Source organism: Erpetoichthys calabaricus, chromosome 9 (genome assembly GCF_900747795.2).
Source record: "Erpetoichthys calabaricus chromosome 9, fErpCal1.3, whole genome shotgun sequence".
NCBI classification, from domain to species: Eukaryota; Metazoa; Chordata; class Cladistia; order Polypteriformes; family Polypteridae; genus Erpetoichthys; species Erpetoichthys calabaricus.
In genome coordinates, this window is record NC_041402.2 from 187,815,429 (window position 1) to 187,831,623 (window position 16,195).

At 41.5% G+C, this 16,195-nt stretch overlaps 3 protein-coding genes across 4 annotated transcripts in view; 2 read left to right on the forward strand and 1 right to left on the reverse strand.

The window, feature by feature from the left end:
• Nucleotides 1-10,881, reverse strand: part of crata (carnitine O-acetyltransferase a) — a 72,567-nt gene extending 61,686 nt beyond the window's left edge. Inside the window, exon 1 of the mRNA XM_028808647.2 lies at nt 10,725-10,881. Within this exon, the coding sequence (XP_028664480.1) occupies nt 10,725-10,751 (27 nt within the window). The 5' untranslated portion in view covers nt 10,752-10,881. The remainder of the gene's footprint in view (nt 1-10,724) is intronic.
• Nucleotides 1-16,195, forward strand: part of adamts13 (ADAM metallopeptidase with thrombospondin type 1 motif, 13) — a 570,965-nt gene that overhangs the window by 136,991 nt on the left and 417,779 nt on the right. The gene's annotated exons all lie outside the window — the stretch shown is intronic.
• The window catches only part of ptpa (protein phosphatase 2 phosphatase activator), a 257,007-nt gene continuing 256,193 nt past the window's right edge, over nt 15,382-16,195 (forward strand). For both annotated transcript variants that reach the window (XM_051932320.1, XM_028808651.2), the window contains exon 1: nt 15,382-15,462. In XM_051932320.1, the coding sequence (XP_051788280.1) occupies nt 15,438-15,462 (25 nt within the window). In that variant the 5' untranslated portion in view covers nt 15,382-15,437. The remainder of the gene's footprint in view (nt 15,463-16,195) is intronic.

Sequence of the window (16,195 nt, forward strand, 5' to 3'; positions counted from 1 at the left end):
CTCCAGGGGCGCTGTACAATGGCTGACCCTGCGCTCTGACCCCAAGGGGTATGCGAAAACTAACAAATTCCTAATACAAGAAATTGCATAAGGCGAAATAAAGAACAAAAAAAAAAAAAAGGCAAACACATTCACATGTCAAAGCCTTTGTTATTCCCATCAGGGCTTTAGCACAACATTTGGATTTCAATAGAGAACATGGGACTAGACAGGATTTCAAAATGAAACTTTCCAGTATATTGAAACTACTCAAATTGTGCAATGCTGCAGTGGTAATCACATGACAAAACACAGAAATACAGGGCCCGCCATAATGTTTGAGACTATGACACATTTTTTTCCTAGATTTGCCCTTTCGCTCCACAATTTAAAATTACAAATCAAGCAATTCAGACTTGTGATTCAAGTGCACATGGTAGACTTTCATTTAAGGGGATTTGCAGACATTACAGTCACCCAACATGGGTGTGGCACCCAGCAATGGCAGGTCTATTAAAGCCATTTTCATATTTAGGACTTTGTCACATGTTCCGCACATGAAATGACTGCTTGAAGTCTGCGATTCATACACATCAGCAGGTGCTGAGGGTCTTCTCTGGTGATGCTCTGTTAAGCCTCTCATGCAGTCATCTTCAGCTTCTGCCCCTTAAATGTTCTCTTCAGTATATGGAAGGCCTACTCAATTGGATTTAAATAAGGTGACTGGCTTGGCCATTCAAGAATGTTCCATTTTTTAGCTTTACCATTTTTCGGCTCAGCAGTATTGTTGGATCATTACCTTACTGTAGGATGAAGTCAACGTGTTTAGAGGTCTTAACTGGAACTTGGGAAGACCAGATGTGTCTCTACACCTCAGAATTCATTGTGCGACTGCCATCAGCAGTTCCATCATCAATGAAGAGAAGTGTGCCAGCCCAGTCCATAACACTCCCAGCACTATGTTTAACAGATGAGGTGGTCTGCTTTGGATCTCAGGCACTTCATTGTCATCTCCACACTTTGTTCTTGACATCACTTTGATGGCTCATCTTTCCGCAAGACCTTTTCCCAGAATTCTGCAGGCTCTTTAAAATCCACTTTCACAAGCTGTAATCTGGCCGTCCTGTTTTTGTGGGTAACCAGTGGTTTGCATCTTGCAGTGCACCCTCTGTGCTTCTGTCCATGAAGTCTTCTGCTGTTAGTCGTCTCTGTCGCCTCTCCAATTCCAAAATGGATTAAATTCATTTTTTTCCTCAGAATTCTACTCACAACACCCCATAATGACAACATGAAAAACGTTTACTTGAGATTATTGCAAATTTATTAAAAATAAAAAAATTGAGAAAGCACATGTACATAAGTATTCACAGCCTTTGCCATGAAGCTCAAAATTGAGCTCAGGTGTATCCTGTTTCCCCTGATCATCCTTGAGATGTTTCTGCAGCTTCATTAGAGTCCACCTGTGGTAAATTCAGTTGACTGGACATGATTTGGAAAGGCACACACCTGTCTATAGAAGGTCCCACAGTTGACAGTTCATGTCAGAGCACAAACCAAGTATGAAGTCAAAGGAATTGTCTGTAGACCTCCGAGACAGGATTGTCTCAAGATACAAATCTGGGGAAGGTTACAGAAAAATGTCTGCTGCTTGGAAGGTCCCAATGAGCACAGTGGCCTCCATCATCCGTAAGTGGAAGAAGTTCGAAACCACCAGGACTCTTCCTAGAGCTGGCCGGCCATCTAAACTGAGCGATCGGGGGAGAAGGGCCTTAGTCAGGGAGGTGACCAAGAACCCGATGGTCACTCTGTCAGAGCACCAGAGGTCCTCTGTGGAGAGAGGAGAACCTTCCAGAAGGACAACCATCTCTGCAGCAATCCACCAATCAGGCCTGTATAGTAGAGTGGCCAGACGGAAGCCACTCCTTAGTAAAAAGCACATGGCAGCCCGCCTGGAGTTTGCCAAAAGGCACCTGAAGGACTCTCAGACCATGAGAAAGAAAATTCTCTGGTCCGATGAGACAAAGATTGAACTCTTTGGTGTGAATGCCAGGCGTCACGTTTGGAGGAAACCAGGCACCGCTCATCACCAGGCCAATACCATCCCTACAGTGAAGCATGGTGGTGGCAGCATCATGCTGTGGAGATAGGAGACTAGTCAGGATAAAGGGAAAGATGACTGCAGCAATGTACAGAGACATCCTGGATGAAAACCTGCTCCAGAGCGCTCTTGACCTCAGACTGGGGCGACGGTTCATCTTTCAGCAGGACAACGACCCTAAGCACACAGCCAAGATATCAAAGGAGTGGCTTCAGGACAACTCTGTGAATGTCCTTGAGTGGCCCAGCCAGAGCCCAGACTTGAATCCCGTTGAACATCTCTAGAGAGATCTTAAAATGGCTGTGCACCGACGCTTCCCATCCAACCTGATGCAGTGTGAGAGGTGCTGCAAAGAGGAATGGGCGAAACTGGCCAAGGATAGGTGTGCCAAGCTTGTGGCATCATATTCAAAAAGACTTGAGGCTGTAACTGCTGCCAAAGGTGCATCGACAAAGTATTGAGCAAAGGCTGTGAATACTTATGTACATGGGATTTCTCAATTTTTTTATTTTTAAAAAATTTGCAAAAACCTCAAGTAAACTTTTTTCACGTTGTCATTATGGGGTGTTGTGTGTAGAATTCTGAGGAAAAAAATTAATTTAATCCATTTTGGAATAAGGTTGTAACATAACAAAATGTGGAAAAAGTGATGCGCTGTGAATACTTTCCGGATGCACTGTATATAATGAAGCCATGAAACCCACCTGTGGCACCATCTGTCCCAAATATTGTGGTGCCCTGAAATGGTGGGAGATGAGGAGAGAGGTGAGGTTGGGAGCATGTACTCATACAGCGCACACAATAGTGGGAGGTTTTTTACAGCGGCTGGAGTGCCAAACCTGCAACCAACCCCTGAGTTTTCCCTGCAAGTTGGAGGACCTGCTCGAAGGGCTGGATGCAGGCTCACATCATACCCAGGATGGAGCCATTGCAGGTTAAGGAGGAGGAGGTTAGGAGCACACGCTGATACAGCGCATTGCCGCACCCACCACATGACAAACCAACTCAGGATCCTAGACTGGGACCCGAGTGCAGCCAATACAACAGGTGACACTTCAGCACCACACAAGTTCAGATGGAATGGAACAGTTTTATGGTGGCTGGAGTGCCAATTCTGCCACCAACCCCGAAGTTTTACCTGCCGGTTGGAGGGTCTACTTGAAGGGCTGGATGCAGGCTAACGTTATACCCCAACAGAGCCATTGCAGGTTAAGGGACCATGCAAAAAAAAGTGTTGTGTGACTGAAATGTCCGCAAATCCCCTTAAACGAAAAGTCTGCGATGTGCACTTTCATGACAGCGTCTTAATTGTTTGATTTGTAATTTTAGAGCAGAGGGGAACATCCAGGAAAAATGCGTGTTAATATCAAACATTATGAAGGGCACACTGTACATTACGAATTTCCACCCATACGTTTCCTGTACATTTAGGTCAAGAGGTACAGAGCAGGGGCCTCATGTATAACGCCGTGCGTAGAACTCACACTATAACATGGCGTAAGCACAAAAGCGGGATTGTGCGTACGCACAGAAAAATCCAGATGCAGGAATCTGTGCGCACGCATACTTTCACGTTCTTCTACTACATAAATCCCGATTTGCGTGAAAAGTAACGCACGTGCACGCGCCTTCTGTCCCGCCCCAACTCCTCCCAGAATTACGCCTCTTTGAATATGCAAATCAATATAAATAGCCTTCTGTGAAAAGACAATGGAAAAGCACGGGAGAAAATATAAGAATTTCAGCGAATACCAAGTGGAGGCAAAGGAAAAACGTACTATTTGTTGGTTTAAACAGTGGTATAATCAACAAAGGGAAGCTGATCGAGTGACAGTGTGTCGGAGAAACTCGAAGGCTCAACTTCACAAAGTCGCACAGTTCCCGAAATAAAAAAGAAATCACATATCAAAGTCGCCGTGAAAAAGCGAGTCGTAGCCCACCGTCTGAGTGTCATATGAAAGCTTATTAGGGTACAGACAAAAAAAAAAGGCACACAGTGGGGAAAAAAGCACGAAATGTCAACTTTAATCTCGAAATTTCCACTTTAATCACGTAGTTTATTTTGCCATTAAAGTAGAACATCTTAAACTTCATCTTAAAATCGTTTAATTTACTAGTTTCTCAAATCCTATTAGAGAAAAGCCAAGCAAAATGACACCTTTTATTGGCTAACTAGAAAGATTACAATATGCAAGCTTTCGAGGCAACTCAGGCCCCTTCTTCAGGCAAGATGTAATACAGAAACTGAAGTTTCCTATGTTTATATACACACTCTAGGACAAGAAACAACATTGGTAAATCTTTAAATGAGAGATTTTGTATGTAAAAAATTAATAGATTCATTCAGGCTAGGGTTAGTTTAGCAAGAGAGAAAAGAACAATGTATTGTCAAGATCTCTGGATAAGATAACTGTCCAACCAAGTCTTTTGAAGTTTGTAATGAGTTTTTCAAAACAATGTGGGTCTGTAGACAGGTTGTCTGTCATTCTGAGAGATGTAAACAATCCTCATATCTGGCCATAAAACTCTTGTCTTTATTCAATCCATGTTGTAAAGTATTAAATTTTAGCATGAGTTTAACTTCCCATTCTTTTCTCTCTTGCTGTGTTTTGAAATTGCCCATAAGCACTGTGACCTTAAAGTCCTTCTCACAGTGTCCATGGCTGTTGAAGTGGGCCGCCACAGGAACATCTGTGTTGCCATGTTTAATGTGGAACCTGTGTAAGTTCATTCTCTGGCGGAGTGTTTGTCCAGTTTCTCCCACATAGAGTGCAGTGTCAGGACATTTCATGCAGAAAATTAGGTAGACTACATTAGATGATCTGCAGGAAAATGATCCCTTGATGTGATGTTCGAGTCGGCAGTGTGGTATAACTATACGGTCTGTATCATAGATGTGGGCACATGTTTTGCATCTTTCTGTAGGCATGGAGATGTGCCATTTTCTGTTGGTTCACTTAGGGAGCCTCGGACAATTAATTGTTGAAGGTTTGGTGGTTGTCTGTATGCCAGGAGGGGAGGTTCAGGAAATACATTTTTCAGTGTTTGGTCATTGTTTAGTATTGGCTGAAGTTCTTTTATAATTTTTCGAAGTGTTTCAAGATGTGGGTTGTAGGTGACAACAAGGGGGATGCGATCCTTGTTGTCTTTGTTTTTATATTCCAGAAGGTTGTCTCTGGGTATGGCAGTAGCTCTTCTTATTTGAGTGTCTGTTGTTTTTGGGGTGTAACCTTGTTTGATGAAATCTTGTCTGAGCTCCTGCAGTTGTTGATCCCGGTCTGTTGGGTCTGAGCAAATACGATTGTACCGTATTGCTTGGCTGAAAATAATGGAGCGCCTTATATGCTTGGGGTGGAAGCTATCATTTTTCAGGTAGGTCCGTCTGTCTGTCGGTTTGTGAAAAATAGAAGTTACAAGGGTGTTGTCTTTCAGTTGAACGGTGGTGTCAAGAAAGCTGACTTCTGTTTTTGAGTAATTCAGCTTCAGCTTTATGTTGGGGTGAAAACAATTATATTCATTATGAAAATGGAGGAGGTCCTTTTCACTGGCAGTCCAGATTATGAAGATGTCATCTATGTAACGAAGATACAACATTGGTTTTACGATGCACATTGACATGAAATCTTCCTCCAATTTTGCCATAAAAAGATTTGCATAGTGAGGTGCAAACCGACATCCCATTGCAGTCCCCATTTGTTGTAAGTAGCAATCCTGTCCAAAACCAGAATAGATTATGTGTCAGAGTGAATTTTATCATTTCTATTACTGACTTTGTGGGTAAATCATGTTGTTTGAGGTACATTTCACATGCCAATATGCCATCATCATGGGGGATGTTAGTGTAAAGTGCCTCAACATCCATTGTGGCCAGTAAGGTTCCCTCAGGTAAGGGGCCTAAAGCAGACAGTTTTTTTAAGAAGTCAGTGGTGTCCTGGATGTAGCTGGTTGTGTTACGGGTGAGGGGTTTAAGGATCTGCTCCACCCAACCTGAAACATTTTCTGTAAGGGAGCCAATTCCTGAGATTATAGGTCTTCCTGGGTTCCCTTCTTTGTGGATTTTAGGAAGCATGTAGAAGTAACCCATTTTGGGGTTCTCAGGAATTAAACTGTTTACATGATCCCTGATGTCAAGAGGAAAGCTACTTACTATTTTTTTTAGTTCCTTTTTGTAGAGATCTGTTGGGTCTTCTTGCAGTTTGTGATAATCCAATACTATGCATTATCACAAACTGCAAGAAGACCCAACAGATCTCTACAAAAAGGAACTAAAAAAAATAGTAAGTAGCTTTCCTCTTGACATCAAGGATCATGTAAACAGTTTAATTCCTGAGAACCCCAAAATGGGTTACTTCTACATGCTTCCTAAAATCCACAAAGAAGGGAACCCAGGAAGACCTATAATCTCAGGAATTGGCTCCCTTACAGAAAATGTTTCAGGTTGGGTGGAGCAGATCCTTAAACCCCTCACCCGTAACACAACCAGCTACATCCAGGACACCACTGACTTCTTAAAAAAACTGTCTGCTTTAGGCCCCTTACCTGAGGGAACCTTACTGGCCACAATGGATGTTGAGGCACTTTACACTAACATCCCCCATGATGATGGCATATTGGCATGTGAAATGTACCTCAAACAACATGATTTACCCACAAAGTCAGTAATAGAAATGATAAAATTCACTCTGACACATAATCTATTCTGTTTTGGACAGGATTGCTACTTACAACAAATGGGGACTGCAATGGGATGTCGGTTTGCACCTCACTATGCAAATCTTTTTATGGCAAAATTGGAGGAAGATTTCATGTCAATGTGCATCGTAAAACCAATGTTGTATCTTCGTTACATAGATGACATCTTCATAATCTGGACTGCCAGTGAAAAGGACCTCCTCCATTTTCATAATGAATATAATTGTTTTCACCCCAACATAAAGCTGAAGCTGAATTACTCAAAAACAGAAGTCAGCTTTCTTGACACCACCGTTCAACTGAAAGACAACACCCTTGTAACTTCTATTTTTCACAAACCGACAGACAGACGGACCTACCTGAAAAATGATAGCTTCCACCCCAAGCATATAAGGCGCTCCATTATTTTCAGCCAAGCAATACGGTACAATCGTATTTGCTCAGACCCAACAGACCGGGATCAACAACTGCAGGAGCTCAGACAAGATTTCATCAAACAAGGTTACACCCCAAAAACAACAGACACTCAAATAAGAAGAGCTACTGCCATACCCAGAGACAACCTTCTGGAATATAAAAACAAAGACAACAAGGATCGCATCCCCCTTGTTGTCACCTACAACCCACATCTTGAAACACTTCGAAAAATTATAAAAGAACTTCAGCCAATACTAAACAATGACCAAACACTGAAAAATGTATTTCCTGAACCTCCCCTCCTGGCATACAGACAACCACCAAACCTTCAACAATTAATTGTCCGAGGCTCCCTAAGTGAACCAACAGAAAATGGCACATCTCCATGCCTACAGAAAAGATGCAAAACATGTGCCCACATCTATGATACAGACCGTATAGTTATACCACACTGCCGACTCGAACATCACATCAAGGGATCATTTTCCTGCAGATCATCTAATGTAGTCTACCTAATTTTCTGCATGAAATGTCCTGACACTGCACTCTATGTGGGAGAAACTGGACAAACACTCCGCCAGAGAATGAACTTACACAGGTTCCACATTAAACATGGCAACACAGATGTTCCTGTGGCGGCCCACTTCAACAGCCATGGACACTGTGAGAAGGACTTTAAGGTCACAGTGCTTATGGGCAATTTCAAAAAACAGCAAGAGAGAAAAGAATGGGAAGTTAAACTCATGCTAAAATTTAATACTTTACAACATGGATTGAATAAAGACAAGAGTTTTATGGCCAGATATGAGGATTGTTTACATCTCTCAGAATGACAGACAACCTGTCTACAGACCCACATTGTTTTGAAAAACTCATTACAAACTTCAAAAGACTTGGTTGGACAGTTATCTTATCCAGAGATCTTGACAATACATTGTTCTTTTCTCTCTTGCTAAACTAACCCTAGCCTGAATGAATCTATTAATTTTTTACATACAAAATCTCTCATTTAAAGATTTACCAATGTTGTTTCTTGTCCTAGAGTGTGTATATAAACATAGGAAACTTCAGTTTCTGTATTACATCTTGCCTGAAGAAGGGGCCTGAGTTGCCTCGAAAGCTTGCATATTGTAATCTTTCTAGTTAGCCAATAAAAGGTGTCATTTTGCTTGGCTTTTCTCTACATTCATAATGGCTAACACGGTACAACACCCTAGTACTTCAAATCCTATTGTAACTAAAGTGGCATGTTAAATGCTTTGTTCTGTATTTGATCTTCTATGTGCTCTATGTGTATGAATCACTACCTGCTTTTTAAACGGGCTTTCTCTTTCTCCGACAGGACACATACTCCATTACATTCTTGATATTACAGCTCTCTGAATAATTAAAATACTGAGATGTATACGTGATATCTTTTTCATGATGATAGGAATGAAAGCATGTTATTAAACATGGGAACACGGTGGCGCAGTGCTTGTTCATGTCTCACGCAAGAGGCTTGCTGCGCCATGCGCAACCTTCAGTTAAATAATTTATCACAGCAGTACTGTCTCTTTCAAACGTACTAACCTCCAATTCCTGTCCTTACTTTTCTTTCTCCAAAAACTCAATCGCCACACAATAAGCTATGTAATAGACGTGAAGCCATCTGTAAGCTTAGAACTTCGATTCTTCAAAACTTTTAAGGAACATTGAAATATCTTAGTAGTACATGTTTAATTATTATATCCGTCTATCTTTCCAGTGTCGCGTCAGCACCAGCAATAATACAGCGCAAGGCAGGAACAATTACTGAACTAGCTAGCGCTGCGGCACTGTGTCCTCACATGTTTAATTATTAACAATACAGATTATTTAAATGAAGTTAAAGTTTTATCTGTATAATATAATCAACATGTTTTGCTGCATTTCGTCTTAGAAATGAATACCGTCATCACATGTAAATACGCGCTTTATAAAGTGGCGCAGGTTGTGCAATATTATAACTGTAGTGCAAGTTTACAGTGAGGTGATTGTACTTATAAGTAAACAATTATATAAGGAGCAGTTGATGGACTGATTTAGTGTTTAGAGTTCTTGGGATGAAACTGTTTCTAAACCGCGAAGTCCGTACAGGGACTAAAGCGTTTGCTGTGGCTCAGGCAGCATCTGCTTCATGCTGTGTACCGATAATTCTCTTTCCAATCAGCTGCTGCTGTGATTTCCCACTCAGATACAGTGATATAAATACTCTGAGTGGTGCAGTGAGAGTAATGTGGAAAAAGATGATCTGCTGTGGCAGCCCTTAACGGGATCAGCTGAAAGAACATGCAGTGAGAGTTACAACGCTAAAGCAGTTATGGTATTTGGAATACTATGGCTATTCCCTGGACCATTATATTGCTACAGGTTAATTACAATCAGATGCATTACACTAATAAACAATATGCAGTTAATTTCAGTGTATTTATAAAGCCGCGCTAGGAATGTGGAGCTAAGAAAGAAAGGGTGATCACACAGGAACAGTAGCACTGCTTTGACGCTGGGTGCCGCCAGTCTGCAAAACCGGGCGGATAAATTGCGTACGCCAAGGAATGAGTTACCGTGGAAATGTGCGTGGCTTTACGCCAAGTTTAGGTTTTATACATCGCGATTTGAGCGTGGAAAGGTTCGTACGCAACATTTCTGTGCGTACGCACCGTTTATACATGAGGCCCCAGGACATCAGCCTGCCAAAGCAAAGCCATCCACTACCACCCGCCACCACTATTTTCGAGTCGCCAGTCAGACTGGCGTGTCTCTAGATGGTAGGAGAAACCCTCACTAAAACAGGAAGGAGATGTAAACTCCACATCACCAATTTGGAAGTGAACCATTATTATGTGGCAGTGTACTCAATGAACTATAACTTCCCCACTCAGAACATTCTAGAAATAATTAACAGGGAGCAGTCTAAGCCAAAATATTTCTGTCAATCTTGTCCCAACACGATCCAGGCACATTTACATGGGCACAGCCACTGTTAAGAGTTCACATTACTGGAGGAGAGCAGCAGTTGGGGTCTCTTCTTACAGCTGAGAAAGACTTCCCACCTGTCTGTTCGCTTCTCACCAACAGCCCCTAACACTGCCATGCCAAGTCTGTCAGATTGGCATTAAATGATTGATTTGATCTCCTGTCGTACTTTACAGTGTAGTGTAAACAAGATATAAACAATGGGATACAAACCTGCCACTTTGCTACATAGCAAGCACTGAGTGTGTACGTAAATGGCAGCTGAAAAGAACGCGAGGCAACGGTGCCCGGCGTAACGATATTCTGTTAAGCCCCGAAGGAAAAAAAAAAACATTCTAAATATTAACGCCCACTTGTTGCCCGGTGACATTATGCCAATATAAATAAAACAATAAACAGTCTGACCTTTAGTCTGCACATGCCAGGAGAGAGCGATGCCCGCTGCGAAGTCCCCAACCTTCGAAAACGCTCAAACAAAAACGAAATGACTTGCGGTTATCACCCCAGCGATTTAACTCCGAATTTCCCCATGATCACTTACCATACTTCTTATTACTCGAGCCAGCATATTTTACGGTGAAACGCCCCCAAAACTGGGACGATTCGTAACAACAGAAGCAGCAGTTTTCTTCCGTCCCACCCTGTCGGCGGGTTGGCTGCTTTGCCGCTCACGTTGCCGCCTCAACCGCTTTACTGCATCTGCCCCGCACAAAGATGTCGATGAGTGCTTTTCCGCCCTTCACTGGCATGGCAGCTGCCTTGTTAGCTTCACTGACACCTAAACACAGGGATTTCTGCCCCAAATCGATATGGCTACTTCATTAAAAAAATGTTTTACATTAAAAACAACGTGTGGATTTTATTTTAGGTGTATTTTAGATTTAAGGATTTTGATATTTTGTTTTACTGTGTGAAATTAAATTCTGAAAAAAGTTTTTATTTATAATAAATAGCATGTTAGGGTGGCACTGTGGCAGAGCTGCAGCCTTGGCGGCTCTAGGCTTGTGGCGGCCCTGGGCAGAGAAAGAATCGGTGGCCCCTTTGCTCGCCAATGTCAATATGGTATCTTATGCACGGTATCTTATTAACTTGTAAGACGACTCGCCCACTTGCACTAGCTTTGCTTCTATATGCGCGTGTCCGTAATTTGAAAACCAAGTGGCGGCCCATGATATTCTCATTACGGCAGAACGTTATAATACTACATATAGCTTACTGCTCCGACTCTAGCGACATTAGTAAATACAGCGTACTAATTAACAAGAAACACAATGTTTTTCGGCCACATTACCGTCAGCTGTGTCGTTATTTTCTCTTTCTGTTTTATATTCAATATATATTGGCGTGGCGGCCCCTGGGATTTGGTGGCCCTGTGCAGGTGCCCAGTTTGCACATGCCTAAGGCCGCCCCTGCTTGCAGGAAGGAGACCAGGGTTCACATCCTGTGTTCTCTCTGTGTGGAGTTTGCATGTTCTCCAGGTGTCTGCATAGGTTTCCTCCTACCGTCCAAAGACTTGCAGGGTGGGTGGATTGGTGATGCTAAATTGTGTGTGCCCTGTTTGTTTCTGCTTTGTGCCCTGTGCCAGCTGGTATAGGCTCCAGGGCTGAGCGCTTGAGCGTCGTAGTGGGGAGAAGAAGGGGAATGATTACCCAGGAATCAAAGTCTTGTTTTTGAGAGGAAAGGGCCCAGAGTTCTGTGTTACACCCCTGCCAAGCGAGTTAGAAAATTCCTGACTGACTGACGTAGTATATGAATTTCAAATTAACCTCAGACAAACCAGGAAAATTTCGGCACAAATGCATAAAGCAGGCTCTATCTTTTGATAGATGGCCACGTTAAATCGAGCTTAATATGAAGCACAATGGTAGCAACATTTATCCGGATCCACCAGGTTAGGTCTGATGATGTTTTTGGCACCCAGCTAATTTTTTTCTAACTGGCCATTCCTTCTGAATGCAATGTCAATGTTTTTCTCTGCTGTCCCACTCACAGAAAAATTCTGGAAATTGTGCTAACCCAGTAAGATGCACCAAAATTCCAACTAAGAAAATAAAATACAAAACATAAAAACTTTGCACATATATGCATAGGGTTATTTTGTAAATATTATATACACACAATATTAAAAGGTAAAATAAACTGAAAGGCTTTACAATATGTATAGGTTTTCGGTGCATTCGCATGTAACTTGTGAAGCAGTTATTCCTAAAGCCCATGGCTGTCTGTCCGCATGAAGCAACTCGGCCCACCGTGGACCACTTTGTTAAGATGTGGCACCCTTATTCTTCAAAGAAATTTTGTCGAAACAGATCAATTTTCGTTGTGATATATCGAATAGATCGCGCTGCCTGAACGTTTAAAATTTCAAAATGTCCCATTGAAAAGTATTGGCGAATTGGTTAACTCGTCCATCTTAAAACTGAGAAACGTTCAGTGTGACTTCAACGAGGAATTAGTTTACTGTTTCAATCTGACCTTGACAGCAGATGCGTAAACTTATAAATTTTGTGGATTTTCCTCTTTTTACTCGTCTGACAGCTGCTCGGATGCCCAATGCAAGTGAATTAAACGCCAGGCAGAGCGCACGCGCAAACGCCAGTCGGTGTGCAGCGCCCTCTCCTGGTGCTTTAATACTAGGGTGCTGTACCGTGTTTAATACTAGGGTGCTGTACCGTGTTAGCCATTATGAATGTAGAGAAAAGCCAAGCAAAATGACACCTTTTATTGGCTAACTAGAAAGATTACAATATGCAAGCTTTCGAGGCAACTCAGGCCCCTTCTTCAGGCAAGATCGCCTGAAGAAGGGGCCTGAGTTGCCTCGAAAGCTTGCATATTGTAATCTCTTGCCTGAAGAAGGGGCCTGAGTTGCCTCGAAAGCTTGCATATTGTAATCTCTTGCCTGAAGAAGGGGCCTGAGTTGCCTCGAAAGCTTGCATATTGTAATCTTTCTAGTTAGCCAATAAAAGGTGTCATTTTGCTTGGCTTTTCTCTGGTGCTTTAAGTAAGTTAACTAGTAGAGTACCAAAAATAAAAAAAAATTACTGCTCTAAATGGAAGGGGAAATCAATTATGTAAGCATATATACGACTGAATTGATTGAACAATATTACTTGCAGATTATTATTGTAAAGAACCGACATTATCATCCTTGAGCTAAATGGGGTTTGAACTCATTAATGACACGAGAAAGGCGCAATATTGCCCCTAAATGAGATAAACACAGAATTGGTTTAAAAAATGAAAGTTGCGTTTTTGGGGTTTGGGGTTGGGCTTCAGTGGCACAGGCCCTTGATCTTCTTGCCCATCGTATGCCATTCATATTTACGTTATACAATAACGTTATCCAAGTTCTTAGTCATTTATATAATTTTAACGAATTACTAAATTTGACGTTTAGCTCCGTTTCAGTTTTTACTTTTGTAGGGCTAATATTGATATTGATTTTATGCTAGTATTGGACATTATATATTACAGTAATAGATATTTTTCAGTTACTAATTATTTGATACTACTCTGTTGGATATACTTTCAAAAAGGATACTGAACAACAATTATTCACAGACCCACCGCCACTAACACACACCGGGCGATACCATTCTCATATCACTTGAATTTCCTTCTACTGTGTATGAAAACCATTGAGCCACCACAACCCACTGTGAACTCCGTTTTTAACGCCATTGTAAAGTACTGTTAAAAGCCCGTATTTAATGGGAGTCTACCAATACATGGAATTGTATTTAACATTATACAAAGTTATTGTCTGTTTTTCACCTGCATTATTATTATTATCAATCTTTAATATTATTTATTTTATCAGTATACTGCTGCTGGATAATGTGAATTTCCCATTTGGATTAATAAAGTATCTATCTATCTATCTATCTATCTATCTATCTATCTATCTATCTATTACCGCATTGAACATTATTAATAATAATAATAATAATAATAATAATAATAGAACATCGAATATTGATACAAAAGTATTTCATAAACAAAAATGTAATAACTGACTTTTGGATGAATAAAAAAATATGAAATGATCCAGCTTTCTCAGTTAACTTTTCATTCCTTCCAGCATATTAATATAATGAGCAAATTCAATTTAAAATTGTTAAATGTTAAAGTTCGCCATCTTCTTGAGCCATTTACATTTATAAAAGTGGAATTTACTATAAATAATAAATACGTTTGGAAAATACTACTTTTATAGTCTACAGTCCCATTTTTATTCTTCTTTCGGAAGCTCCCGTTAGAAGATGAAGAAGAAGTAGAAGAATGGGAATGTAGACTATAAAAATTAGTATACAGTATTCCAAACGTAAACATCTTACTCCCTTAAGGAAAACGATTTAAGATCACACCAAAACATCCATCCATCCATCCATTTTCCAACCCGCTGAATCCAAACACAGGGTCACGGGGGTCTGCTGGAGCCAATCCCAGCCAACACAGGGCACAAGGCAGGGAACCAATCCCGGGCAGGGTGCCAACCCACCGCAGGACACACACAAACACACCCACACACCAAGCACACACTAGGGCCAATTTAGAAACGCCAATCCACCTAACCTGCATGTCTTTGGACTGTGGGAGGAAACCGGAGCGCCCGGAGGAAACCCACGCAGACACGGGGAGAACATGCAAACTCCACGCAGGGTGGACCCGGGAAGCGAACCCGGGACCCCAGGTCTCCCAACTGCGAGGCAGCAGCGCTACCCACTGCGCCACCGTGCCGCCCCACACCAAAACAATTTAGTGTAAATATTTTGAAAAAATAAATGAACACTTTCCTCATAAAAGTTGCAAAATACACCTTATACAAAATTATACACATTATACACTGGTGCAATCCATGTTGTTTAAACCTCACTAGCATTGATATTCTTTTTAAACCATAGTAGTTTTGAAAGGAACCTCTCGAATTTTATTGGTAATACAAGTGCTTGAAATATTACAAGTATGTGTCCAATTAATGTCTACAGATCAAGAAAGCAATAAACTTTTTGCTGAAGGGGTTGTATATTTCTGGCATTTTTTCCTAAGATACTTATTATTTACCACGTTTGTCTTTTTCTGCTCATATCATATCCTCCAACATTAGACGCACGCACGCTTCAAATGTAGCTGCGGGATTTCTCGCGCACACACGCACGCGTTTTCCATTGGTGCGCCTCCGCGTGGGGGGGCGTGGCCCACTAAAGTCAGGGGTGAGAGTTGATGTTGTTGGCGGCTGCACTTCCGGTGGAAGATGGCTGAAGCTGAGCAGCAGGCGGGTAGGTGTCTTGCAGTCTTCGTTTTATTCTTGTTTTAGAGTATGTCAATGTACTGTTTTTCAGACTGTGCAAATGCTCGATTGTGTAGTTTAATTGCTGTTGGCGGTGATGTTGTGATATTGTCAGGTTGCCAGGGCCTGTGCGATTTACGCTGCTATATAAAGTGCGGGTTGGGATAGGTAATTGGAACTTAGCAAGAAAGAAAACCTAAAAAAAAATCAGGATTTGTATTTAATCAAACAAAAAAAAAAGCACATTGACGGGTTTATTACTCTCGTGTGCATGCTCGGCGAGGAGGAAAGATAGATGTATGGAAATAGCCGAGCCAGTGCCATACTGAATTTCTTGATGATTTTTTTTTTTTTGCAAACCTGTTTTGCATTGTACAGTTACCGGTATTCTGAATATCAGTACAGTTTACAGAGGTGTCAAGATTAGAATACAATGTACAATTCAATATTAGGAGTAAACTCACACGTAACAGTTTGGTGAAACTCAATGAGCTTCAAGCCGACACCCAATAGGCAAATATCACGAGAATCTGTCCAAATGGAGGACAATCGCGGGGTATTCTGTGTAGTGTAATACAATCTACATGCTTCCTCCTGGGCATATTAATCGTAGCTTTGGACTAGGTTGTCATTTTTATGAGGGTGATGATCTGTTTCAGTGTGAAAAGGGCAAGTTCCTTAGAGTCCTTTTCAGCTCACAACTTGCCACAGTGATACCTGGT